Raw genomic sequence first — 26,261 nt, forward strand, 5'->3', positions numbered from 1 at the left:
ATCAGCAAGGGAAGGGGTATCAGACGTCAAAATGAGGTCATCGGCAATATATACATCTTAACCATTCAGCGGACTCCTTCCAACATCCAGCATCCAACATCTATGAATTCTATGTCTACAACAAATAGAAAATGAGTGACCCTACAAACCCAAACATCCAAGAGAGAACCACGCCCCAATGGGCGCTCTACCAGCGAGAAAACTTCTGGAAAGCGAACGACGGCCAGACGCCGCCGTTCAACACAGGTACCCAGCCATACACACACCCCCGGCTCTTCTCCGGCCCTAACCACCACAGATCCTCGCAAGCTCGAAGAACAAGCCCATGAGAAACTCAGCCAGGGCGGATGGTACGTACCATCCTCTCCAAAGTCTCCACCTACCCACCGACATACTCACCAACCCAGGTACTATGCGTCCTCCAACGCCGGCATGTCGACCACGCATCTTGCCAACCGGCAGGCCTTCTATCGACACCGCATCATCCCGCGCCAACTCGTCGACACCAACCAGCGCGACACGACTACCGAGATCTTCGGCCACCGCGTGTCGGCCCCAATTGGGTTCGCCCCCATCGGCATCAACAAGATCTACCACGCCACGGCCGAGGCCGCCGTCGCCAAGGTCGCTGGCGAGCTCAACCTCCCCTACTGCCTCTCCACGGCGGGGAGCACGCCGATCGAGACTGTCGGCGCCGCCAACGGCCCCGGCAACCCGCGCTTCTACCAGCTGTACATGCCGCACGACGACGAGCTGACACTGTCGCTGCTGACGCGGGCGTGGGAGGCCGGGTTCGACGCGCTGATCCTCACGACCGACACGTGGCAGCTGGGCTGGCGCCACGACGACGTCGCGAACTCCAACTACGCGTTCTACCGCGGCATGGGCGCCGACCTGGGGCTGTCAGACCCGGTGTTCCAGCGGCGATGTCGCGAGGCCGGCATCGACCCCGTGACGGATGTCGTGGCCGCGTCGACCAAGTGGATCGACTCGATCTGGCATGGCCGCGCGTGGTCGTGGGAGAAGATCCCCTGGCTGCGGGACCAGTGGAAGCGCATCTCCGGCGGGCGGCCGTTCGCGATTAAGGGCGTGCAGTCCGTAGCGGATGCGCGGAAGTGCGTCGACTATGGCGTCGATGGTATCGTCGTGAGTAATCACGCCGGGCGGCAGGTGGATGGGGCCATTGCGAGTCTGGATGCGCTGGAGAGGATCGTCGAGGCGGTCGGGGACCGCATCTATGTCATGTTTGATTCGGGTGTGAGGGGCGCGAGTGATGTAGTCAAGGCGTTGGCGCTGGGGGCGCGTTTCGTCTTTGTTGGAAGGCTTTGGGTGTGGGGGTTGAGTATTATGGGGGAGGAGGGCGTGCGCCATGTGATGAGGTCGTTGCTGGCGGATTTGGATATTTTGATGGCCGTGGGCGGGTTTACAAGTGTTGGGGAGTTTGATCGGTCGATCCTAGGTCTGTCTGTCCCCCGGGCGTGGGTCTATGGCGGTGGCTGACGAGATTGCAGAGTCGTATCCCAAGTCGTACACGCTCATCCCGGAGAAGGTCTTGTAGGGATGCAGTGGAGGTGGATGTGTGGAGGGGTGGCCTCTCAAAGAATTATACATTGTCATTAGAATAGATACATGGAAGAGAAGCCGAATGGTCTTCATCGAATTGCAGTTGTATGTCAAGTCCAAGGGTATAAAACGAGAGTCAAGAGAAAGGAAGCCAAATGCAGAGGGCGGCGGTCAGGGCCGGCCAGTACCAGGAGATGGTGGAGATCCCGGCCGCGGATGTAGCCGAGTTGGTCGAACTCGAGGAGTCGGCTGAGCTAGTGGTAGCTCCGGAAGTCGTCGTCGTTGTTGCAGTGTCAGCTTCAGCTGTGGTGGAAGCTACGGCAGACGTGGTTGCGGGCTTCGAGTCTTCGCGGGACGCGAATCCCACGCGTTCGTTGTCAAAATCAAACACCGAGTAGACGTTCTTGAGGAAGACAGCGCCCAGGATCCAGTCATCCGGGCTGAACATCTGCTTCCCAATGATAGTCGAGATGCATCCGGAGTCGAACTTCGCTCCGATGTAGTCCTTCGGGGAGATTGTATAGCTGACCCCAGAGAAAGTGACCGCCACGGTTGCAGTAGAGTCGCACGGTACGAGGAAATTCTCCCCCGACGGCGTGGCCCCGGGGATCAGGTTGTGCAGCGTCTTTGCATCATTGGGAGGAAGCAAAGCGTACGAGGTACCGGTGTCGATGATGGCTGACTTTCCAGAGAAACCGCAGGCCTTTCCATCGACGCTTACATCGTCCAGAGGGATGCTCCAATGGTCACTGTCGGAGGACACAGTGGTGTAGGTGATGTTCCCGGAGAATTTGGACGTGTCGACCTCACCAAAGGAGACGGTACCATCTCGCTCGTTATCGGAGCTGCGGGTGAGACTGAAACCGACGATGTTGGAGGGAAGCAGGTTGCTTGTCGCGACCTGGTCCATGAAGGTAGGGTTCCCAAACGATGTATCGTGGGAGCGTCCCAGACCCAGGATCCCGTCCATGGGATACGACTGGAAGTCGTCGGTGGCGGTATCCGCCAACCCCATGGTCATGGTCACTTCCAGACCAGCGATGGAGAGGCTATCATTTCCAAGCATCCCTTTAACATTCCCTGATCCGTATCCCACTTCAAACGGAACGGATGACATGGTGAGGCTGGTGGAGTCCTGTTCGCCAAACGTATTGTGAAGCTGACAAGCCTTGGATGTGCAATCCGAGGAAAAGAGCCAGGTGTTGGCGCCGCCAGTATCCAACATCATCCACATCTTCTGCTCTTGGGAACCGACGCTGACGGTGGCGAAGTAGGAATAGTCGTTCCCGTCCTGGTTGAGGGCGACGGTGTCGGGCTCGGAGGGGGTGTCCGACATGACGACCTTATATTCGTTATCGCGACGAACGGCGGAGGATTTGGACTCATCATCGTCGTCCAACACGCTGCCCGTCAGGAGCTTCCACGGGAGAAAGCGGCGGACGGGAGAGTTACGGAGAGCATGGGTGGGAGACGCTCTGAGGTGAAAGGTATACGGAACAAACGCGGTGGCACCGTTGCAGAGGAAAGCTGCCGTCAGACATTGAGAGAGACGCATGATCCGGCGAGGGATCGAATTATTGGGAGAATAGGAAGACGGTCATTGAGAGGGAATGAGTGGGATAGTGAGAGAGAGGGAGTATTAGGGGTCGAGAGCCAGCCTCGGGGATGGATAAAGAGCGAGGGACAAAGAAGAGAGATGATCGGGGGAGGTCATCTAGGCCGAAGCCGGCAATTAATAAGTATCGTAAAAAAGACCCCGAGGTGGTAGGGAAAGCGAGAGAGTGGACTGAAGGAGAGATAGATGGAGAAGAAAAGACGAGAAGGAGGAGGGGGAGGTGAAGGGGAAAAAGGCATGCATGCATCTACTCCAGAGTCCAACCAGGGAAAATTGGCCCTAGTCACCGCGCCGTCGATGCCCCAAGACCTGATCGGCGCCGGTTCAAGCTTCTTTCAGCTGTCGAGTGGGGACTAAAAGGAGATGGAGAACTGCCCCTGAGTGATATCATCGTCGAGGTTGGTTCTAGCACGGGATCCTAGAGGACTGGTAGTGTGGATGAAGTATACAGCACATCGTAGAGCATACATCGTGGAGGCTATACGAGGTACTGTGTATACTCCTGTACTGCGTAAACCGAAACAATATTCGGCATCTTCGGTCTCTCACACTTGACCCATTCTTGGCAAGCCACATGTCGATCATTTCTCTTCTCCAGGCCCTTGAAGAACCGTGCGAGCATTGACTGATCTCGACTGTCTCCAGACACGCCATCAACCTGAAACAGCCAGTTCAGCTGCCAACGAACCGTTCTCTCCCATAAGGCAGACGTCAGCCGGAGTATTAATATGCGGTGTCTCCTAGCTGACGACTCTCATGCAAGCCGAGTCCAATCCATTCGGTCACATTCTTGGTGGCGGAAATTTCTCACCAGTCCCGTGCATGATCGAACGCCATCTTCCAACCTCATGAGGGGTATCGACTCTGACTCGAACCGAGACAGCTGCAAGGAGGTCAGAACAATCCCCTCAGCTGAACCGCAAGGTTGGTCCATGTCTCAGCTTATCTGATTCTAATCGTTGGCGCATATGTATCACTTCGTCCGAAACAATTACGTCGGTAGAATCACCGAAGTAAGCTTTTCGTACTGTTAATAGTCCGCAGCAAGATGTCCATTCTGTCCCCCATCTCTGTCCACAAAGTGTGTACCAGCGGAGTCATCCCAGAGTCCACCAGAGGGGTCTGGTGCTGCCCTCGAACCGCGTCAATGAGCTGTGCCCACAGCTGCGACGAGAACACCGCAATCATCCGTATGTATAGGGACACTTTCTCAGATGGCAGTTGTGTTTTGCCATCCACTTGGACTGCAGGAGAGGTGAGCGAGCCGAGTTGCACGCTGGGGAGGACCATGGCCCAGTTCGGACGGGGAGGCGCCAACGAGCGCTGGATGCAGCACCGCATGAGAGAGAAGATAATCGTGTACATCTCTGCCAGCCGGGAGTGACAGGATCCGACCATGAGGGCTGTCGCTTCATCCCGGAGCCCCCGGCCGCGAAGTAGACGCTTGACCAGGTCAATGAACTTGGTGGTAAGACGGAAGAGATCATCGAAGACGAACGGCATCTCCCGCCGCGTATCGCACGAACTTTCGTCTCTGGCACATGTCTCATGCTCCTCTGTAGATGGAAGCTGTCGTGCGAGCTCTGAGAGCGCGATGCTTAGATTCGCTAGCTCGTGGGTGATGGTCATTGATGGAGGTGATTCTGGGATGGGAACTGCCTCCATCCCCAGGCTCTGTCTCGCAAGGCCCCAAAGCGAACTTTCTGCAGTCCACGGCTGTGTTTCATCAACCATGCCCTGTAGTGTAGCGTCTTGATTGATCAAATCTATACCGTTCGGCGCAATCAGGTCGGGCCAAATGTCTCCACGCACAGGCCAGGCCACGCTCAGATCAATACTATCATCCCCACCAGTAGCCTGCAGCATCGGCGCACCTGTACCGCATCTCGACTCTGCATGCTGTTGGTCCAAGGACGGCATGGTGGCAGATTGCACTTGTGGTTTTATCGAGCCCCGCGGGGCGCGGGGGGAGAACCGACACGGTGTATCAAGTCGCCGACATCGTTCACACTGCAGCTCTCCAGGGCTTCGCACGCATCGGAGTTTCTGCGTATGGCAGCGATTACACGCCGACCGCGTTTTCTTCTCTGCCGAACGACCCGTGGGATCCATCGGGAAGGTGAAGAAGAAATGAAAAGTTCGGCTCGGTCGCAAAACCGGCGGTACGACCGGCGTTTGCGCTGCACGTTCGGTGTTATCTCTTCGGATGCTTCCTAGCATCGGGGCTTCAACAAGCCCTTATATATATGGACGACTGTCAGCATGGATCCACGACTACCGGAATTCGTTCACTCTTAAACATGGTGTCTCTATCGGAGATTCGATTGTCCAACGCACGTGTGGCTTTGTCGCTCCCTCCAGGTCTGGTTGCGCTCTTCGTGGGCGCCACCAGTGGCATGGGAGAAGCTACTCTGAAGACATTCGCAAAGTATACACGCAGACCGCGTGCGTACTTTGTTGGCCGCTCCCAAGAGGCAGCCGACCGCATCATAGCCGAATGCACTGCGCTCAACCCGGAGGGAGAGTACATCTTCGTCCCAGCAGACGTGAGCTTAATCCGGGTCGTTGACGAGGTCTGCGACCAGATCAGAGCCCGCGAATCTCATCTGAATTTACTATTTCTTAGTGCTGGAGTCGCCAGTCTTGACCGAAGCCGTACGTCTATCCTATCCACACTATACGAGTCTCTACTACTAACGCCATTGCTTGAAACGACAGAGACTACGGAGGAGCTTCACCTGCTCGCTGCGATGAATTACTACTCTCGCATGCGATTCATAACTCGTCTTCTGCCTCTCATCCAGCAGGCTCCCGCCCTTCGTCGTGTGGTCACCGTCGCAGCCGGAGGCTTCGAAGGCCCACTGGACACGACCGACTACCCTGCCCTCCGAGTCCCTCTGGGGCAGCTGCGTGGACATATGTCCACCCTTATCACCCTCATCCTGGAAGTTATTTCGCGAAACGCCTCAGAGGTAGCATTAATACATGACTACCCTGGTACAGTGGACACGCCGTTGGCCCGACAGATGCTGACCATGAGCGCAACTATGCCTGCGGAATTGACGGCAATCCAGCGGGATCTGATGTCGCCCGATGAAAGTGGAGAGCGGCACATGTACCTAGTGACCAGCGCACGGTATTCGTCTTCACAAACTGCGACCTCTACCACGTCATCCAGATGCCCCGGGGACGCTGTCCGTGGGACGAATGGTGAACTGGGTAGCAGGGTGTATTCAGTTGGGTGGGATGGGGAGAGCGCATCTCCTGAGACGATTGACTTTCTGGCGAACCTCCGAGAAAGGGGAACGGTCGAGCAGGTATGGGAGCACACGGAGGGCGAATTTATGCGAATCACGGGGGATATCGGGATATCGCCTAGATGATATAAATAACCCTATATACTTCTCAACAGGTACCCTATCAATGGACGTATCTAAATGAAAGCACCGCATCTTCGCCCGCCCGACTACTGATATTGCCCGTCGCCGCTCCAGCCGGTCTCCCCTGTTCACTCTCGACCTTCTCCATCCGTCGATTCTCTCTCCGGAGGTACCACTTGATCACCATCGCCATGGTCGCACACACCAGACACGCGCCGCTCATCACGCCGCCACCAGCATAGTACCGCGGCTGCTGCGAGTCCGGAAACATGTAGGACGTGTAGAAATGGGCCACACCAGCGCCCATCAGGTTGAGAATCGCCAGAGCGGCGGCGCGTTTTGCCCGCGGCCGCGGCAGACTGGAACTCAGCCAGGACACGCACAGGTTGTACGGGGAGTAGGACCCGGCCGTCATGAGGAACATGCTGAAGTAGCGACCGCCTGTGGTGGGGACGAACATTGCCTGCTTCACGTTAGGATGCTTTTCCCGAATATCGGTCAAAGACAGGAGTGGAGGAAGGCTCACTAGGAGATTCCCAAGCAATGAGAACAAGAGCGGGATGGCAATGTGGAAACCTCGTTCTTTCTTATGAGCTGCATGGAAGGATATTACCAAGGAGCAGATGAAGGCAAAGAAATACGGGGGCGCGGTCAAAAGCAACGTGATCGTCTCGTTGTATCCAAGCGTTTCCACAATCGAAGGGAAGAAGTTATTGAAGGATTGTGCAGTCAAGAGTGACATCTGCAGGATGATGAACATGTATAACTTTGGGTCGATAAGAGCCTGCTTGACACCCCAGAGGAGCGATTGGGGGTCGTCGTCGACGAGACCGGCGTTTTCATTTTGGAGACGCCAATCCTATCAAGACGTCAGACTTTGCTCCTAAAGCCAGTGACAGATGCATACCGCAAGTGCCTGATGCTCTCGTTTCAACCACCACCTCTTCGTAGACGTCGGGAAGTCGGGAATGAACGGAATTACCAGTAGTGCAATTGCGATGGTCATTGAACCTTCGATTATAAAGAGCCATTGCTACATCGTTCATTAATCGGAGCGCGGAATGAAAATGACATGGCCACTCACCCAGGCCGGCCGACCAAGTTTCCCGTCCATGCGAGCCACAATGCCTGCTGCGATGAGCCCTCCAAAACTACTGGCTAACATGTTGGCGCCATATAGAATAGCAATGCGCGGCGGAAGCTCTGATCGTTTATACCAGCAGGACATCAAGAAGAAAACGCCCGGGAGGAACGGCCCCTCAATGAGCCCGAGAACGAAGCGACTCATGAAGAGACCGGGGAAGTTGGTGGTAAACGCCTGGCACATCGACACTACGCCCCAGCCGGCGGTGACAAATCCGATATATAACGAAGGCTTAACGCGGAGGATAAGCACGTTCGACGGGAGTTGTGTGATCACATCTAGACTTCGTTAGAGTGTGCAGCGAACACGGAGACATATTGCCATACAGCCCACGTAGAAAATCATCAAACTCGTGTTGTACTGCGTATTCGTGATTCCAAGGCTTTCTGGAAGACCCGAGATTTTTGCGTTGGCGATATTGTTTCTGGCTCCTGTTAGCATCTTGTAGCAATGCCTCAGAGTGTCATACCTGTCCAGGATATTCATCAGAAAAAGTATGACCACGGCAGGGAGCAGACAGGAGTCGAGCCGCTTGACGAGCTCTCTTTCAAGCTTGGGAATGTCTTCCCGGTCATAATGTTCTAGTTCAACAGGCAAAGGGAGCTCCTCCAGGGGCGGTATATCTGTCTTATCAACAGCTTGTGTTTCTTGGTTACTTGGCTTGTCCATGGTACTGGTAAAAATGCATACAACACCGGCGGTATAGGTAAGTTGGAAGCCCCGAGTTCCTTGAAACAATCAATTCTATAGCCTACAATTCACATTATACCCTACTTTCTCTGTACTGCATTATTGACAAACCATATCAGGAAGAGACTGGGGCTGCGGACAGGTCTCCGAAAATCCGGGGTATAGAATGCGGGGACGCACTAAGCCTTGACAAGGGGCAGGAGAGAAGCCCGATTCTTCAAGCTGGAAGGATTCGAATTAAGATCACGCCGAGGTCTACCCGATTGGCTGACGGCATGTTAATCATGCAAAGGCGTAGCATCAAATAACCGTTCCATTCTTTAGTAATGCAAGTGGCAATGCAAGTAGACAAACAGTTGCTGTCAATAGTAGCACTCATATCTGCCTATCTAGAAAATCCCGAACATATTCCTTATTTACCGGAGAGAAAGGCTCCCCAATAAGCTGGCCTGTTGTTCCCACAGTCCTCATGATGTTTTTCATGGCATTGAGCTCGAAGTTGGTCCGTGTGTCAAGGGCACCTCCACCAATATGCGTAGTCATGGTGACATTCTCCATCGCCGCAAGTCTCGGAGACACCTGGGGTTCATGATAATGGACGTCCAGCCCGGCTGCAGATACGGCTCCCGTCTCCAACGCTTCGATCAAGGCATCTTCTTCGACCACCTCCCCACGAGCAGTGTTAATAAGCCTGGCACCCGGCTTCATCAGTTTCAATGTATCACGGTTGATAAGATGCTTCGTGTGCTGGTTTAAGGGAGTGTGTAGCGACACGCAATCGGCAACTTTGAGTAGATCGTCCAACCTATCGTGGTACGTAACTCCAATATCCTGTTCCACCTCGAGCGGCTGGCGAAGAATATCGAAGTAGTGCACCTCCATCCCCAGTGCCGCTTTTGCCTTCATGGCCACTTTCTTGCTGATATTCCCGAGTCCGACCAATCCTAAGACATGGCCTCGGGGGTTGTGCGAGATCGTCGCGATGAGTTTATGGGTGGCCGTGAACACCTCAGGGTTGGCCTGTCGAGCAGCGAGCTGGGACCGCGTGAAATTGCGGAACACTGACAGGATCATGTAAAGGGTGGTGTCCGATACTGCTTCATCTGATGCCCCTGCTCCGTTTGCATACCAAATCCCTCGGCGACCCAAGGCCTCAACGTCTGCCCAGTTGAAGCCTGCTCCTGCTGACGCGAAGATACGAACAGAGGGAGGTAAAAGGTTGATTAGCTCCTCGTCCCACTGGCCCATCTCACCTCCTGATTGAAAGTGAGGGCGAAATATAGCGACAAAATCACCGTATCTGTATAAGCTTTAAAACATAGTTCGGTTGTAATTAGCAGTTTATACTGACCTGCGCTCTTTCAAAGCTGCCATGAAAGATGGCCGGTCCAAGGCATCATTGCGAACAACATCGAATCGATCTAAAAACGAATCATTGTAGAAGTCATGATTGTACTTTATTGGTTCCCCAATATGCAGAACGATAGGCTTCGGCATTTTTTTTTTAAATGCTCATTAAAGACAAGGCATGGATTGAAGGGCAGTTGAGCGTTTGGTATAAGTATGAAATGGGAATGCGGAGGGAGTTCCGACTGCTAAACGATCAATCGGAAAGACTCCGGTTGACATCACATCTCTCGCGTCTGAGCAGTATTGCATGTTCAGCTTGGTGTTGTCGATGCGGATTGGCTAGGCGTGGCCTAGCAGCTCTATACCTACTAGCTCTGGGACTTGGATATGCCAACTGTGGGATGACGTAAACTTATATGTACTGATTTGATAGTCTAAGCATAATCTAGTCCTCCAGCTTCACTGCCTGGTCATCGTGGAATATCACTGTTCCCCAATCAGGCCGGTTAAACCTCTTTCCTACCGGCTCTGCTAGTTGCTCCATTTTCGCCATCTCGTCTGGGCTCAGCTCAAAGTTCTGGGTGAGATTCGCCTTGATTCTCCGGGCATTTGTGCTCTTCGGGATCACACTCCATCCTTTCTGCACCCCCCAGCTGAGCATCACATTTCCCGTCTCACACCCATGATTTTTCGCAATCTGAACGATAACAGGATGTTCATGCAGGGTGCTTCCAGTGCCACCTAAGGGCCCGAAAGCAGTCTGATGTATCCCTTTCTGCTTGCAATACTCGTTCAACTTCTTCTGCGGCAACCGGGGCTGGATCTCCGTCTGGTTCACAGCCGGTACAACCTTAGCCGTGGACAGGAGACTATCTAGATTCACGGTGGAGAAATTAGCCACCCCAATTGCACGCACTTTGCCAGTATCCAGTAGCTTCTCCATCTCGCGCCAGGTATCCCTGAAATCCCACCCTACCGCATAGACTTTGCGGTTCTCTTTGCCATACTCGACTGTCGGATCTGGATCGAGGGTGACAGGCCAATGCATAAGGTAAAGATCCACATAGTCTAGACAGAGATCGCGGAGGCTTTTGTCGAGTGCTTGCTCCACTCGGCGGTGATCGGAGGACCATCTGTAGGGTTTGTGTCAGAACTGGGCTGGAGTGCCGATGGGACGTGCTTCAATCGATCTCACAGTTTTGTGGTAACGAAGTATTTTTCACGGGGCACTTTGGTGTTTTTGAAAACTTGACCAATCTCGGCTTCGTTTCCGTCTGTTGGGGATACTTAGATGAGACTCTTCACTTTCCGCCTGGCAAGGTACCTACATAAAGGGGCGCAATCCTATTCTTCTGTGAGCATTGCCCGATGGTACACATAAGGAGTATAGACGTACAAAATGGCGGTACCCCGCTTCGAATGCAGCTTCAACTGCAGATGCAGCATCCCCTGGTGCAGCCTTCCATGTGCCGAACCCAACGGCGGGGATTTTTGCTCCAGTGTTAAGTGTAAATGTTGCCATGTTGTGAAATTGAGTCTTTTGTGTCTCAAAGCAAGTGTACAGAGCATGGATCCGGAATTTGATAGCATATATCTATTGAGCAGGGGCCCTGAACGCCATCGGAGAGGGGCCCGATGCTTCTTAGTGCTACGGATGGCGGAAAATGACCGATGCATGGGTCCAACACCTAACTATCTCTGGATTCAGTGGCACATGTGAAGACTCCAAGCCTCTAGGGGCAGAAACTACAAACCCTGGGCCTTTTTGATAACGTCGATTTCCATTTGAAGACAAGCCGTACTACCTACACAGACTCTACATGCTCCACATCTTTCTTTCGGTCCGCCTCGTTAAGGTCTTCCTCTTTCCGGGCTGCTTCAATCACTCCATGCCGAACTGTTTCCTCCTCGTTGGGATACGCATGCTTCCACATGGTCCATAGTGACCTCTGGAACAAATCGTCCATACTCTCAATCGAGCGACCCTTCATCTCGGGCAGGCAGAAATAGATAAATATGACCCCGGCATACGTGAGCATAGCATACAACAAAAATGTGCCCCATCCCATATTGGTGATCATGTTAGGGGTTGCTCGGGTAATACCGTAGTCGACGATCCAGTTTACGAAGAAACAGAACGACATGCAAACCGATCGCTATTTAGATGATCAGTATACTTTTTATCGACGCCTTGGATGAGGGTAACCCTTACGATTCTGGTAGGGAAGATCTCTGCTGCCACGACATAGCATGCCACACTATGACCGAAAGACCAACCAAAGGCATAGATATAGATCCAGACTACGCCCACAATTCCACCAGCAGGCGTTCCATTGCCGGCACTGCTAGCAGTGGTGCCGGCAAAGCGGAGATAGAGGGCCAGATAGAGCATGGCTGTTGCTTGCATCGTTGCGCCAATGAGCAGGGGAAGACGACGACCGACTCGGTCCACGAGGTAAGCAACGTAGAAAATAGTCACCACAAACTTGACGACACCATAGACACCGGTTGTGAGCAGAGACGAACCATCTTCGACCCCGATTAATTCGAAAATTTCTGGAGCGTAGTACTAAGCACGTCCGGTCAGCAACAATCACGTCTTTATATATAAACAGGGGGGAGCCCTTACGTTCAGTGAGTCTGTGCCAGTAAATTTATGGAACAGAAACAACATCACTGCCAGGAAGAACCGTCTAAAATTGCTCTTAATGGTGAAGATGTCCTTTATCACAACCCAGTAACTGTGTCCTTGGTAACATTCCTGCTCGTAGCGAACCTGAGCCTGGATCTCCTGGTATTCAAGCTGCACATAATCATGGTTTGGGGGTAAATTCCGCAGCTTGCAGATGTGCTTCAGGCCTTTTTCAGACTTTCCATGGTTGATCAAGTACCGAGGCGTCTCCGGCACCCAGGGAATCATAAGACACATGAGGGCTCCCGGTATCAACTGGATCCCCATAGCGGTTCTCCATTGCTTATGATCATGTTCTACTCCAGGATAGGACCACAGTGAGACGCCATAGTTGACCCAAAATGCAAGCATAAGAGCCAGAAGTATCATGAGGTTGTACGTGGCGGTCATAGATCCACGAATGGACTTGGGGGAGTTTTCCGCAAGGAACTGCGGAGTGAGCATCGAACAGGCTCCGACGCCCATACCTCCAATGAAGCGTCCAGCAATCAAGACATCGTAGTCGGCTACCATCTGCATGGCAGCTCCCACAAGGAAGACGATGCCCCAGATGAATACACTCCATTTTCGGCCGATAAAGTCAGACGTCGGTGCTGCGAGGATAGAACCTGCAGACGCGCCACCTGCGAGCATAGCTGCTATGGTTCCCTAACTGAATTAGATATGTTCTGAGGTTTATTGATGTTCACATACCTTGCGATTGTCAATTTCGGCCTGCGGAACATTGATCAGACCAAATGCATTCTCAAAAGATTTCAGTGTGAGGATGCCACCGATGTTTCCAGTGTCAAAACCGTAGAAGCATCCTGCCCAAGCAACAGAAATAAGAAGATATAGAAGTCGTCCGTTGAAAATTTCTTTAGGGTCGCGTTTTGCATCGTTGCTGAACCAGATACTTGTGCCCCCTGCCATGGTGACTGGAGGAGGTTGTAAGTCACGCTTAGAAAGAGGGAGACAAATGTAAAATCAGGTCTATTGACAGTGGAAAGCAGGAGTGAGATGAAATACTCCTCCTAGCTGTGCTCTTGCCAAAGGATCTGATCCCGTGGCATGCTATAGCTATACCACTTGGTGTGGGCCGATATCATCCACATACCCCATGGGGTCATAGAACGCTAACAAAGCTAATTTTATATCGGACAGTGGACCGACCTTTAGTGCGAGCGGGGTCCATCGTCGATCGATTACCACAAGGTAATCGGACGATGCCCGATACTGCTATAGGGGATGCAGTGGCTCCGAGCGGATAGTTTTAGGACCAAGATGGCGCTAGACCATATTAAATGGACTGCGAGCTTTTAACCACTTTACTATAAAATTTATGATGACATACCTAGAAAACGCATATCTAGTTGCAAGTTGCTTCAATTTACCACTCGGCTTTCCTAGGGACCATCGCAATGCCTACCGCTACTACTGTCGAAACAATTGCGAGCCATGGAGCTATTCGCCTAGTCCCTAAGAAGTATTTACGGAAAGAAGCTTTTGTGCCTTCCGCCACAGTGCAATGCCATGCCTCTAGCCTCCTTTTCCTTGCTGACGGTGATCTCCTTTGCACATGGTTCGGAGGTACAATGGAGGGGAAGCCTGATATCAGTATCTACATGTCTCGACTGAGAGCGGGAGACGAAGAATGGGGTCCTGCACAGAAAATGACACATGACAATAGCCGGAGTGAGCAAAATCCTCTTCTTTTCCGTGCGCCCTGCGGTGATGTCTGGCTCCTGTACACCTCACAACATGCCGGCAACCAAGATTCCGCGATTATCAAACATCGCATTTCAAGAGACGGTGGGGAGACTTGGGGACCTGAAGAAGCTCTTTTCGAGGATAAAGGGATATTCATCCGACAGCCCATCCGGATACTCGACGACGACACATGGGTCTTGCCTGTTTTCAAATGCCGCGTCAATCCAGGTCAGAAATGGATGGGAAGCGACGATATCTCCTGTGTACGGCTCTCGAAAGACCAAGGGCAAAGCTGGACAGAGATAGAGGTTCCAGATAGTACCGGCTGTGTACATATGGCAATCCAGCGGCTGAAGGACGGAAAGTATCTTGCGCTGTTCCGCAGTCGGTGGGCAGACAATGTATACTTGGCAAGGTCATTAGACGGCGTGACGTGGTCCTCGCCCGAGGCAACAGTACTGCCTAATCCCAACGCAGGAATTTGCTTTGATGTTCTCCCATCAGGGCGGATCGTCCTGGTGTACAATCATTCCTCCAAAACCAATGCCACGGGACGTCGCGAAGGTCTGTATGATGACATCGGGGATGAAGACGATAGTCGCACCAATCAAACCACCGAGAGCGGAAAGTCGGCTTTCTGGGGAGCTCCGAGGGCGCCATTGTGTGTGGCCTGGAGCGATGATGACGGTCTCACCTGGAAAAACAAGGTACTCGAAGACGGTGACGGGTTTTGCATGACCAACAACAGTGAAAAGAAGCTGAATCGTGAGCTGTCTTATCCTAGCATGGTGGTCGGGAATGACGGTACTTTGCATATTGCATTTACTTTTTGGAGACAGAGGATTAAACATGTCCAGTTAAAGGACGATTTCTTCACTGAATAAATTCAGCTCATCTAGATAGCTTAGAATCAAGCCATTGTACTGTACAACTTTTCCGGCAAGGAATCCTCAATCTCCGCCAGTTGCTTCATTACCGAAACCACCCACTCCTGCATTTCCTTCCCCGAGGGCTTATACGGTTTCCGTGGCCAGAAAGCCTGAGGATTTGGGATACCTAATTTCGACCCGACGAAATATCCAGCTGCAAACTTGGTCGGTGCAATGCCTTCTTTGCAAGCTTTCTCTGCTTGCGCAATAAGCCCTTGCAGCTTACGCGCTTCATCGATCTTTCCATCCTTCCAGAGGGAATATAGTTTGGAAACCGACTTGGGGAACACGTTTCCAATCCCCGTGACACATCCTGCACCTCCCCCAATCAGACATGGAAGCAGCCAGTCTGATGATCCGGCATGGACACTGAATTGTGTTGGGGTATATTCGTGCGTCAGGCGGGTAACCTTTCCTGCATTTCCGCATGTAAGTTTGACGCCCACGATGTTTGGGTGTTGCGCCAGCTCCGACATAACATCCGAGTTCATGTCTACCCCGTTGCATACAGCAGGGAACTAGATCAGTGCCCTGTTAGTCTGGATCATTTCTAATATCGAGTACGAAGAAATAAACATACACTGTATATCACGATTGGGATGGGACTGTTGTCTGCCACTTCGCGATAGAAATCTAGGATCACATTCTTGTTTATCGCCTTAGCCCAGTAGTTGGGAGGCAACAGAAGACCAAAATCCGCACCGGCTTGTTGGGCTTCCTCTGCAAGACGGATAGATTCGTTGGTCGATTGGCCACTGATCCCGGCGACTAGCGGATAAGCATTCAGTCCCAGGTCGAGGGCAGCCTTTCTTGCTACCATGACCAGATCCTGGCGTTCCGTAGAGGAGAGAAGGACAGCTTCGGCAGTGGTGCCAGCCAGGACGAGACCATCCACACCACCGCGAATCAGGTAGGAAAAGTATTTGTAGGAGGCCTCTAGGTCAACTTCTTGACGGGGGGTTGGTTTGTAAATTGAGAGTACTGGACAAAAAATGCCTCCCGGCAAGGGAGTTGCTTTATCTGCGATTGTGACAGTCATGATGGCGATGCTTCACCAGTGCGTATGTATGCATTCGGTAATTAGACCACAAAGGCGCTTTTATGAGCGCCGTATATCCTCTTTTCAATTAGGGAGGATAGAATCTCAATACTCTCTGCCTAGTACGACGTACATCGGACGCTTAGTACTCTCGGACTTCAACCGAAGCACCTGCGGGGATCCAGCCGGACTATGGGCCCCCGGATACTTAATGACACTGCGGGGTTACGAAAGAATCGAGTAGCTCAAGCTCATTATGTGGGGTCTAGTAGACGGAAAATCCGTCTTCTCCACTTGTTGGAGTGCAACCATAGGGAGTTTCCAGTCCTCGCCGACGATGGACCTGCGCGCTTCCTCCGAACACCATAGACACATACGTTGCAACCGGACCAACGCCTAACATTTGCCCTATGCCGAAGCGCAAATCCTCGTGGTCTCAGTCTACGACCCCTCCGGCACGCGATGAGCGGCATACATATCCTTCAGCTACGCTGGGGTCGGGCAATATCGGTGGTCAGAGTAACTTCCCCCAAGATGCGCTGTTCGTTCCCCAAATGGACGAGCCATCTGGGTCTTCTGCTCGACAGGACCCTGGCGGTTTCAACAGCAAGAGAATCCGACAGAACGACGGGAATGTAGTGGAAATATTGTCGGGCATTACGCGCAAGATCACGGCATGCGCGGCGTGCAGGAAGAATAAGATCCGATGCGATATGCCCGAGGAGGGTCCGCCATGCGTTCGTTGTCGCCGCCGGGGATTATCCTGTGTGCTTAGCCGAAGTCTTCAGTCCTTGTTGGAAGACATGAAGTGAGCTTATACCGCTGGAGATGTGCCCATGGAGAAGATTCTGACGCAAACGCAGGAATACAATGTTGATTCAGGATGATGTCAAGAACTTGCACGACACATTAAGTGTCATCTGCAACCACTTGGATATGGACATGCCCAAGCCTCTGACTTGTACAAATGGTGTGGGCAATGCCGCCGGGGGAAATGGAACAACGACGGGATCGAACGCCCATGACGACAGTAACAAAGAGGATGATTGCGAAGTCTCCCCGCCGCAATCACCCAGCGCCGTACAAGCCCCAATTGATACATTTCTTGATATTGCAAAACTCGGCAGCCCTCGATCAGGCGAGGGACATATGCACCACAACTCAAACAAGCGGGAAGTGAAGGAAGATCTTGTCAGCAAGGGAATCATTACGATGGAAAGCGCGGAGCGTCTTGTCGAGAGTTATTTCTCACGCCTGGATCATTATCTCTACGGAATTGGTGGGCCACCGCAAGATGCCTCGAAGCTCCGAACGACATCTCCCATCCTCTTTGCTGCGATCTGTACTGTCTCGGCTCTCCATGATCCTGGAGATCACCGAACATATGTGGCATGCAACAGGGAGTTTAGACACCTCATATCCCGGTCTCTCTTTGAAAAGAAGGATATAGAATACATCCGGGCGCTCTGTATCAGCTCTTTCTGGCTGACTGATGCATCACGCATCTTTTCGAGTGACGCGATTCGACGCGCAGGAGATATGCGACTGCATCGGAGCTTTGAACACCTTCTAGGCTTGAGAGCCCCTAGTTCGGTGCCGTCACCATCTTCCACCGCCTCACCGTCGGAGCTCTCGGATCGCGTCAGACTCTGGTACCTCCTCTTTGTATGCGACCAACACTTATCAGTTCTCCACAACCGGGATCCTCTTCTTCGAAGCGACAACCAAATCGCCGTCAGCTGGGAGTCATACCTTGATCGCGCAGAAGCAACCGAGTCGGACGTTCGCATTCTCTCCCAGGTCTCTCTGTTGTTGATCATGGGCCAGGTCCGCGACGTCTTGGGATCCGACAACGAGACTCAACTGCCGCAGGCACTTTCCAGTCAGATACTAGGATTCTCCCGCCAGCTCGATAGGTGGTTCAGCAAATTCTCTTCGCTGTTCGTAACAAATTCCCACATCGGGGACTTTCCAACGCGAGGGCTTCAGCTACATTATCAATTCGGTAAACTGTACCTGGGACACCAGGTATTCAAGGGTCTCCATGGCAAGCCAATTCCAACGCACCTCCTCAGAGCGGCTGCCATGGCCCACGAAGCAGCCACCACGACGTTCGAGATGATTCTGAGCAAACCGGAGCTCCAACAGGGGCTGGTGGGCATGCCGCACTACTTTCATATCATGATCGCCTTTGCGGGGCATTTCCTGCTGGAGGTCTGTAGGAACTACCGCGAACAGTTAGCGTTTAGGCTAGAAGACGAGTTTTCCCTAATCAACCGGGTCTTGACCCTGTTTCGGAACACGCCGTGCATCCCCCAGCATCCTCTCAGCCGCATGACCGGGGGGCTAACTCGTAAAATGCTGGATTGCGCGGCCGAACTGGGCATACAGGATGTCATTGGCAGACAAAGTGACGCACAGCTTCCATTTACGTACGGTATGCCGGCAGGGAATGGCCCTGTTGGCGCCGACATGCACTTGCTGGGTCAGACGTCGCTGCATGTCGTCGGGGATGTGTCGGTTCAACCTCCGGCGGAGGATCTATTCCTCCCGGATCTGGGAGAGTTTAGCTTCCCTGACTTGACGTCAAACTTTGCAACATGATTGGACTGGATGTGCTTTCGGGTAGGTCTCCGGCTGCTAGGAGCGTGCTTGGGCGCTCACCATCGGTCTATACGATCTATCAGGATCGGGCTTCTCTCCGTCGGTGACAGTATAGAAACATTGTCTAGTACATTGTCTAAGCTTGGGTTAGTCTTCTGTTGATGTCTGAAGTGATTAGTAGTTTTTAGAGTGTCAATTACATTTTGCATATGCCAAGTCCAGCGGATGAAAACCCTTCTCATATAGCCTGAACAGCCAGAGGGTAATAACACTCTTCGAGAAACTCTAACTCCCTATCTTCCAGCCTCACTGCAAGAGCGTCTGATATATTCTCAATCCGCTCCATGGTGTTAAGCCCCACGATAGGACAAGCCTCCTTGTATAGCAACCAGGCAACGGCAACAGCAGTCATGCTGCACCCCTTCCTCTCCGCAAGAAGCTGCACCCTCCGAACGATGTCCTCGTTCGCATCGCCCTTGAACCACTTAGCGGTCTTCACGTCCTTCTTTGACCGCTCAGTCTCCTGGTTCCACGGTCTAGCGAGCAGCCCCCGCGCCAGAGGACTCCACGGGATCAGGCCGATTCCCTCCGCGCGACAGAACGGGTTGACCTCGCGCTCATCCTCGCGGTAGAGCAGATTGTACAGACCCTGCATGCTCGTGAACGGCGTCCACCCGTTCATCTTCGCCGTGTATTGTAGCCGAGCCAGCTGCCAGCAGTACATGCTCGAAGCGCCGATGTAGTGCACCTTTCCGATCCGCACCAAGTCGTGCAGGGCGCGCATCACCTCGTCCGGCTCCGCGTCGGGGTCGAGGCGATGCAGCTGCAACACGTCGATGTACGTGGTTTGCAAACGCCGGAGCGAGGCATCAACCGCCTCGAAGATGTGCTTGCGACTCAGCCCCATCTGGTTCACTAGTGGGCCCGTGTTGCGAGCTGGATTCGGCCGCCGGTTGTCGTCCGCGTCGAGAACGGGGTAGTACAGCTTGGTCATGATCACTACCTTGCTCCGCGGGATGGAGTAGGTTTGTAGAGCCTTGCCGATGATCATCTCGGATTGGCCGTTCGAGTATGTGTTTGCGGTGTCCCACGTGTTGATGCCACAGTCGAAGGCCCGTTTCAGCAGCGGGAGAGCCTGCTCTTCTGGCAGGACCCATGGGCTTCCCTCCCAGGAGGGGTTGCCGAATGTCATGCAGCCGAGGATGATCTTGGATACCTTCAGGGCACTTTTGCCAAGACGTTGGTATTGCATTTGTGGGGGAGGTTTCTGGGTGGTTAGGGCTGAGAGCAATGTGTCGTCTAGTTCTGGGGAGAGGACTAGAGGCGTCCCTGCAAATTTAGACGTTGGCTCTTCTGATCTCCACGATACAAGCCCGGGTGATAGTGGACCAAGAATCTCTGCGTGTTCGATTTGGAGAGCTTCGAGGACCGGTTCTAGTATCTCGCGAGACTGTCAAGTGTTATCACCTCATGAACTGCATATATGTGGGTTGGACTTACTGCTGTCAATATGTATTTAGGCTGTGGATTCAGAAGCCGAAGGAAGGTCCTGATGGTAGCTTGTGCATGTCTCCCACTTTCATCCACCGCAAACAAGACATCAAGGCCTCGTAGAAGACATCTTGCGGTTCGGTCCGTCACGGCTAAAAGCTCCCTGTCAACATCTTTCAAGTAAGTGGTTGATTCCTGCGCCTGAAACTGGTAGCATTGGAGCCGGGGATTCTTTGACAATTTTGCGATTCGCTCTCTATCATGGGGAGAATGGTTAATTGCCAGGATGAGGCCGCCGCGCGAGGGATTTGATATAGGCGAGTTAATATTTCCTCGCTTATCTTGAAAATGGTTTTCTATGGAGCGTTGGTCTTGTCCGAACTTCACATCAATCTTTTTTCCGGCTTTCACTTCGGCTGATTTCAATGTTGCGACGAGTGTATCCTGTGAGGTGGAATCTTTGTTGAAGAGAATCAGACTCCTCTTCCAGAAAGAGAGTGTTTCGGTCAGGTCAGCGTTGTCGCTGTTGATGAAGATGGGTGTCCCAGGGTCATAGAATTCAGTAGCGGTGGGATCGTCAACCACGAGGACCTGCAGATCTGCCATAGTTTCTTCACAAAGGTTCTATGTTTTAAGAACTATATACATTCGTATTATGAAGGTTATCTCTGTATAGGCGTTTCCGCTTTATGCATCAGATTCACATACGGAGTCGGGAGAAAGCCGAATGATCGGTCGGAAGAGACTCCGTTGCATCTACATATCCGCTATACGTGCATTCATGTTCTGATACGCCGTAGTATGCACTAGATCCTCTTCGCGAGAATATTGTTCTTGGTGTATGTCGACTTTGAGAAGCCATCTATCCACACCAAGCGCATAAGAACAGTAGTGCGGGAAGCTCCTGATGTCGTCGGGTCAATGAATTATTATGCATACGATTAAGGAATTGAATCTGTCTCCTGTCTTGTACAAGATCCACCATACAAATAATACAGTACACGAGGGGAGCCTTCCTGCGTACTATTCTCCGAGCAGATCCATGTGAAGCTCATCACATGCCAACCCTAAGCTACGGAGACAAGAAATCAACTAGCCAGGACGATGTGAGCTCAGCTGAATCACAAGATAATCCGAGAGATCAATTCAGGTCGAAAACCCTGGTTCATGTGATGGAAGAAACTACAGCCATCGGAATAGATCGGAGGAAGTCGACATCACCACTCTACCCGAAGTCGAGTTCGAAGCTGCGTTTATCCGACGACCGACAATGCAATTGATCCCATGACCCAGGGGAATTGAATTTCTCGGGGCGATCTCGAAATTACAGCCAACAGCCACGGAGCACCCAGGTCCGGCCGGGGATGGGGACCAAGTGGGCGGGTGGGCTGATAGTGGGTTCGATCACAATCTAGACGTCATCTAGTGCGCAGTACGTGTGCAAGCATGTAAGCATTGTATTTGGCGATGAATTAAAGAAAAATAGCAATTGTTGATAGTCAAGACAAGACATGCTGAAAGATGATAGACTAATGATCCGGTAGAAACAACGCTAGACTAGACTAGAACAAGTAGGACATCCTTTTTTTTTTCACCGCAGACATCATCACTTTCTCTGACTCTGCTGCTTCGGCCCCAGCAGGTCCTCCAGGAACCCACTCCATAATTCCCTCAAGACACCCGGCTCCTGCGACCCGTTTTGCTGTTTCTGCAACTGCTCCCCGTACCGCGACTTCCCAACCGCTTCCGTGAGGGAGAAGGGGTCAATATCCACGGCGTGGTTGTCAACCACCTCGGTCATGGGGCTGGCGGAGACGTCAGCGCCGTCCCCGGAGACCGTGTAGACCTGGGGCTTCATGGGTGGGTTGCTGGCGGCGGGAGTCTGGTGGTGGGTATAGGAGTCGGGGAGGATCGGAATGCGCGGATCCGCGCTCCTGGCGGGGGCATCGATGTCGGCCATGGAGGGCATGTAGACAAAGTCGACGGTGGATGAGTCATTGACGGCCTTCTGGGCGCGGGAGGTGTTGAATTCGCGACTAGGGTGGCTATTTTGGAGGAGGGGATGATGTCAGCTGGGGCTGGTCATTGTACCGAGGCATATATGTCCATGGAGATCATAGCGGTAGATCAGTCGGGCGGGTAACGTACGCTAGACTGGAGCCATTGATGCGGCGCATGGCGATGCTGAAGGCGCGCGATTGCAGGAAGTCATGGTTGGCGAGACGTTCGACCAGCTATTAGAAGTTGGTTAGTTGGGGGTTTTGAAGAGGATCCAGGAGGGGGGGAGGTTGCGGTATGAAGCCGGTTTCCCCAGATGTATGAAACTCAATGGTGAACTTACTTCGGCCTGGGTACCGTTGGAGCCTAACGACCGCTTTTGACACTCGGACTTGAGATCTGCCAGGGTGCGAGTAGAATACAGGGAGGTTCGATCTGAGACATTGGCTGGTTGGGCTGAGTTGGCACCGGTGATGTGCAAGCCGCGACGGAGGGCGGGAGTGGTAGAGGGATGCTGCGAGAGAAGGCGGAGAGCCCGCAGGGCGGACGAACGGGGAGCGGCCATGATGAGAGGAATAGCTGGGAGGATAGATGGAAGGTAGAAGAAGATGGGAGGATGGAGGATTCAAGGGTTGGGGTTGAAGTAGGAAGATGGAATGTTGAGGATGAGACGGGGTGATACAGCGCCAAGAGGGAAGATGCACGGGAGGAATGAGGAGCAATGAGAGAGTGGCCGGGAGGAAAATGATATATAACGTGAGGACGGGGAGGGGACAGGGAGAGCGCGTGACAGAAAATGCATCGAAGATCTGGTCATCAAAGCATGAAGTAATGAGATAATCGATGGCGGTGATGCTGATGAACCGTTGGGGGTCTGGCCAGAGCTACTAGTGGTATAGCGGTACGACTAGTATTTCTCTACTCGGAGTATAATTATTACGATTATTGATATTTATAGTGATTTTGTATGGAGCCCGGAAATGATGGATCATACGTAGGTACCGTCCTCCGACGGGAAACACGCCATAGAACGTGGGCAGTGACTGAATCCATCCAGCCAATATCCTACTAGCATCCGACCAGGAGGGTGTCCTTCCCCTCATTCTCCCGGATAATATTGTCATGGAACATCCTCGGAAAACTCTCGCAGATGGTGGTCTTGACGATCTGATAGGAGGTTGACTCGGTGATCATCATGGTCTGGAGGGGCCATCAGGTAACCACAATGCATTCTGCATAAGCCAACTCATCATTCGTAATGTATTCATACCTACGCTGAAGGGAATGTTCTTCTGTCCTACAAACATACGTACCTACCAAGGGACCTCCAGCTCCTCCTACCAGTAATCCCCTGACAGCGGGGAAGTCATGGCGGTATTACCGTATCATTACTCTGGACGATCATCCTCCCGACTGCTGTTTTACCTTAAAGAGCTTCCCCACACCAGTCCGTCACGGGATCCTTCCAGATCTTGGCCCTTGGATCTATTAGTCAGATACGGAGTAGCATCGGAAGGGAATATAGGCGGTATCGCCAAGTCAACGGTGCCACTATCCGCACGCTGCATCCCTGCGCCATTCACACCATCACATCAAACTATAACAAGATCCTTAGCCCTGGATGGTAACCCAGGCAGCCATACCGCTGGAAAGAAGGCTACCCTGCAAGTTTCATTCCCGGGCGACCTGGACCAGAAGCAAGGTTCACCCATCAGCCAGGCCGAGGTCAGGACCAAAACGATTTGGCGTCAATGATCGCGAGATATGGGGTTGGTTTTCTATCAGCACGCATACATGATGACGTTCGAATCATTGAGGGTCCTGTTCAAGGAGGTGGAGGTGAACGAGTGGCTTTCGACGTCCGAAGAAGAGTCAAGGGGCCGTCCGTCATGCATGCAACGTATTACAAGTGATACAATGTGATATAGTCTGGCGCATTTAACCTGACTTGGTACTATTTTAAAGCCAAAGTCACCTAAAACTATTCCCTCCATCCCTTCTGTAATGGAACCTTCTGAGTTTTGGATGGGCCTAGACAGAAGTGCCGTGCCCCCCGGAGGGGAAGCATGCCAGTGCCGAAGTGGACGGAGGCTCCCTCTATTGGGATACAAATTCGCCCGCTCCCATTCGCGTAGTAGCAAATAAGTTGCTCAAGGTTTATAAAAGGGCTCGGCTGTGTCGCAGCCCTCTTCAATTCCATCTGTCAACACCTGAAAGGTAGCCTGTCTCTACTCTCCAACCGGACATTATCAAGACGCGTCAGCGGAGAAGGGATCTGGCAAGATGGAACGTCAGCCAAAGTCTCTTGCCGATGTTGTGCAGCTTATCCAAACGGCGGACATCATCTCATCTACTGTTCAGACTATCATATCTGCATGGTCCAAGGAAGCGGAGGTGTTCAAGCACCAAGACAAATCGACTGACCTCGCGGCAGAAATATCGATCCTACCAAGCCATGAGTTATTCAACGCTCAACGGACCATTGTGGCGGCCATCGGGAAGCTGGCCGAGTTGGTCTCAGAGCCAAGTGTAAGAATCCTTGAAGTAGCAATGCAGTTCCAAGAATCCCGTGCACTGTACATCGCCGTGGAACGACGGATTCCAGATATTCTTGCTCCCCACGATAAAAAAGGCGGATTATCCATTGTGGAGATTGGTCGACACGCCTGCATCGAACATCGAAAGCTATGTGAGTTGCCCTTACTATGACTTATAGACTACACGCAGCAGGGCCTAACGAGAATATCAGCTCGCATCATGAGGTGCCTATGCTCCATAGGCATTTTCTGTCAGACTGGTCCGGAAACCTTCGCAAACAATGCCGTCTCCGCTGCTTTGGTGTCCAACGAGCCACTCCGAGCATACGTTCGACTGGCCAACGCTGAAGCCTTCACTGCAGCGGACCACCTTCCCGTGACCCTTTTAGACCCAGATACAGGCCCGTCTTACGATGTTGCTAAGACCGCATTCCAGAATGCCATCTGCACTAGCAAACCCCGGTGGGAATGGATTGAGGAGAAAGTGGAGAAAGACAAGCTCAGAGAGAGCGGAGGTCATTATCCAGGCATCCCGAGTCTTGCATTGGAGTCGCAGTCCAACGCCGACAATGGCAATGGCTTAGTTGCCAGGCCAGAGCTGGAGATTATGGGCCTGGCGATGGTAGGTGGTGGACGGGTGCTTGGTACTGCGCATGTGTACGGTATGGCTCCCATGGCTTTCCCCTTGATGTAACTGGCCATTAACCGTGTAGATTTCCCCTGGGCATCCCTGGGAAAGGCTTTGGTCGTGGATGTAGGTGGTGGCGTCGGGGGCTTCTCCCTTCAATTGAGCAAAGTCTACCCTGATCTCCGATTTGTGATCCAGGATCGTGGCCCGGTGCTGCAGCAGGGACGGGAGAGAGTGTGGCCAACAGAGAACCCTAGAGCTCTGAAGACCGGCCGGGTGGAGTTCATGGAGCACAACTTCTTTGATACGAACCCAATCGAGGGCGCGGATGTGTACTTCCTCCGATATGTGCTGTAAGTGGTGAAATTCCTACGGACGACAGGCGGGCTAACCATCGGCCCCAGCCATGACTGGTCGGACGGATGTTGCATCAACATATTGTCACGCATCCGTGAGAGTATGGCGCCATCCTCTCGCCTATTAATCTGCGAGCAAGTGATGAACACCACCAGAGGCGATCCGCATCTCCCCTCTGCTCCGGAACCTCTCCCAGCCAACTACGGTTGCTACACGCGCTTTAGCCACAGTAGGGACCTGACAATGATGGGATGCATCAATGGCATCGAGCGGACTCCGGAGGAGTTCAAGACGGTTCTCGGGGCAGCTGGCTTGGAGTTGAAGCGGATATGGGAGTGTAGAAGTCAGGTTTCACTCCTTGAAGCTGTGTTGCCGGAAGCGAAGTCAAACGGCAATGGATTTGGACCACATTGAGATGGGCTATGTCATAAGTTTCGACATTTTATTGAAGTACCAGCCTCCGTTTACTTCATGGATTATCTACGCCGTGGGCACTCTACCCCTGATCAGTAAAAGCGCCACCCACCTGCAATCGTCAGGAGTGGTATGTATAGA

The 26,261-nt window shown here is 52.6% G+C and overlaps 13 protein-coding genes across 13 annotated transcripts; 5 read left to right on the plus strand and 8 right to left on the minus strand.

The window, feature by feature from the left end:
• Nucleotides 1-131: 131 nt before the first annotated feature.
• On the plus strand, nt 132-1,558 carry BDV59DRAFT_205597 (L-lactate dehydrogenase; the record flags this gene model as incomplete). The annotated part of the gene is made up of 4 exons (XM_073694673.1): nt 132-246; nt 299-350; nt 408-1,459; nt 1,512-1,558. The coding sequence occupies 4 exons, from the start codon at nt 132-134 to the stop codon at nt 1,556-1,558; spliced, it is 1,266 nt and encodes a 421-aa protein (XP_073543779.1).
• BDV59DRAFT_187355 (pepsin-like aspartic protease) lies at nt 971-3,467 on the minus strand. Its single transcript, XM_073691195.1, has one exon. The coding sequence runs from the start codon at nt 3,116-3,118 to the stop codon at nt 1,700-1,702; it is 1,419 nt and encodes a 472-aa protein (XP_073543780.1). The 5' UTR covers nt 3,119-3,467; the 3' UTR covers nt 971-1,699.
• Nucleotides 3,465-5,096, minus strand: BDV59DRAFT_187357 (uncharacterized protein). Its single transcript, XM_073691196.1, has one exon. It carries the CDS (start codon nt 5,042-5,044, stop codon nt 4,184-4,186), a length of 861 nt encoding a protein of 286 aa, XP_073543781.1. The 5' UTR covers nt 5,045-5,096; the 3' UTR covers nt 3,465-4,183.
• Nucleotides 5,097-5,478: 382 nt separating this feature from the next.
• Nucleotides 5,479-6,561, plus strand: BDV59DRAFT_195992 (uncharacterized protein; the record flags this gene model as incomplete). The annotated part of the gene is made up of 2 exons (XM_073692653.1): nt 5,479-5,833; nt 5,897-6,561. The coding sequence occupies 2 exons, from the start codon at nt 5,479-5,481 to the stop codon at nt 6,559-6,561; spliced, it is 1,020 nt and encodes a 339-aa protein (XP_073543782.1).
• Nucleotides 5,929-8,371, minus strand: BDV59DRAFT_210571 (major facilitator superfamily domain-containing protein; the record flags this gene model as incomplete). Its single annotated transcript, XM_073695622.1, has 6 exons — nt 5,929-7,021; nt 7,085-7,417; nt 7,466-7,591; nt 7,643-7,980; nt 8,029-8,126; nt 8,172-8,371. The coding sequence occupies 6 exons, from the start codon at nt 8,369-8,371 to the stop codon at nt 6,599-6,601; spliced, it is 1,518 nt and encodes a 505-aa protein (XP_073543783.1). The 3' UTR covers nt 5,929-6,598.
• Nucleotides 8,372-8,767: 396 nt separating this feature from the next.
• Nucleotides 8,768-9,889, minus strand: BDV59DRAFT_195994 (D-mandelate dehydrogenase-like dehydrogenase; the record flags this gene model as incomplete). Its single annotated transcript, XM_073692654.1, has 2 exons — nt 8,768-9,692; nt 9,744-9,889. The coding sequence occupies 2 exons, from the start codon at nt 9,887-9,889 to the stop codon at nt 8,768-8,770; spliced, it is 1,071 nt and encodes a 356-aa protein (XP_073543784.1).
• A 298-nt stretch (nt 9,890-10,187) lies between these two features.
• BDV59DRAFT_210573 (uncharacterized protein) lies at nt 10,188-13,346 on the minus strand (the record flags this gene model as incomplete). The annotated part of the gene is made up of 8 exons (XM_073695623.1): nt 10,188-10,875; nt 10,938-11,016; nt 11,071-11,086; nt 11,139-11,288; nt 11,629-11,898; nt 11,955-12,311; nt 12,372-13,082; nt 13,128-13,346. The coding sequence occupies 8 exons, from the start codon at nt 13,344-13,346 to the stop codon at nt 10,188-10,190; spliced, it is 2,490 nt and encodes an 829-aa protein (XP_073543785.1).
• A 488-nt stretch (nt 13,347-13,834) lies between these two features.
• BDV59DRAFT_210574 (sialidase family protein) lies at nt 13,835-15,007 on the plus strand (the record flags this gene model as incomplete). Its single annotated transcript, XM_073695624.1, has 1 exon — nt 13,835-15,007. The coding sequence occupies one exon, from the start codon at nt 13,835-13,837 to the stop codon at nt 15,005-15,007; it is 1,173 nt and encodes a 390-aa protein (XP_073543786.1).
• A 26-nt stretch (nt 15,008-15,033) lies between these two features.
• Nucleotides 15,034-16,286, minus strand: BDV59DRAFT_210576 (dihydrodipicolinate synthase family protein; the record flags this gene model as incomplete). Its single annotated transcript, XM_073695625.1, has 2 exons — nt 15,633-16,286; nt 15,034-15,570 (listed from the first exon to the last, which is right to left on the minus strand). Exons 1-2 carry the CDS (start codon nt 16,089-16,091, stop codon nt 15,034-15,036), a joined length of 996 nt encoding a protein of 331 aa, XP_073543787.1. The 5' UTR covers nt 16,092-16,286.
• A 215-nt stretch (nt 16,287-16,501) lies between these two features.
• Nucleotides 16,502-18,695, plus strand: BDV59DRAFT_205607 (Zn(II)2Cys6 transcription factor; the record flags this gene model as incomplete). Its single annotated transcript, XM_073694674.1, has 2 exons — nt 16,502-16,899; nt 16,955-18,695. The coding sequence occupies 2 exons, from the start codon at nt 16,502-16,504 to the stop codon at nt 18,693-18,695; spliced, it is 2,139 nt and encodes a 712-aa protein (XP_073543788.1).
• On the minus strand, nt 18,435-21,514 carry BDV59DRAFT_187362 (aldo/keto reductase). Its single transcript, XM_073691197.1, has 3 exons — nt 20,196-21,514; nt 18,896-20,145; nt 18,435-18,648 (listed from the first exon to the last, which is right to left on the minus strand). The coding sequence occupies exons 1-2, from the start codon at nt 20,790-20,792 to the stop codon at nt 18,934-18,936; spliced, it is 1,809 nt and encodes a 602-aa protein (XP_073543789.1). The 5' UTR covers nt 20,793-21,514; the 3' UTR covers nt 18,435-18,648; nt 18,896-18,933.
• Nucleotides 21,515-21,605: 91 nt separating this feature from the next.
• Nucleotides 21,606-23,293, minus strand: BDV59DRAFT_187365 (uncharacterized protein). The gene is made up of 5 exons (XM_073691198.1): nt 23,242-23,293; nt 23,143-23,178; nt 22,528-23,085; nt 22,335-22,420; nt 21,606-22,231 (listed from the first exon to the last, which is right to left on the minus strand). The coding sequence occupies exons 3-5, from the start codon at nt 22,747-22,749 to the stop codon at nt 21,793-21,795; spliced, it is 747 nt and encodes a 248-aa protein (XP_073543790.1). The 5' UTR covers nt 22,750-23,085; nt 23,143-23,178; nt 23,242-23,293; the 3' UTR covers nt 21,606-21,792.
• Nucleotides 23,294-24,052: 759 nt separating this feature from the next.
• tpcA (O-methyltransferase tpcA) lies at nt 24,053-26,120 on the plus strand (the record flags this gene model as incomplete). The annotated part of the gene is made up of 4 exons (XM_073695626.1): nt 24,053-24,873; nt 24,934-25,383; nt 25,435-25,702; nt 25,754-26,120. Exons 1-4 carry the CDS (start codon nt 24,468-24,470, stop codon nt 26,118-26,120), a joined length of 1,491 nt encoding a protein of 496 aa, XP_073543791.1. The 5' UTR covers nt 24,053-24,467.
• Between the last annotated feature and the right edge of the window lie 141 nt (nt 26,121-26,261).

This window comes from Aspergillus ambiguus, assembly GCF_047715705.1.
Source record: "Aspergillus ambiguus strain CBS 117.58 unplaced genomic scaffold BDV59scaffold_47, whole genome shotgun sequence".
Taxonomy (NCBI): domain Eukaryota; kingdom Fungi; phylum Ascomycota; class Eurotiomycetes; order Eurotiales; family Aspergillaceae; genus Aspergillus; species Aspergillus ambiguus.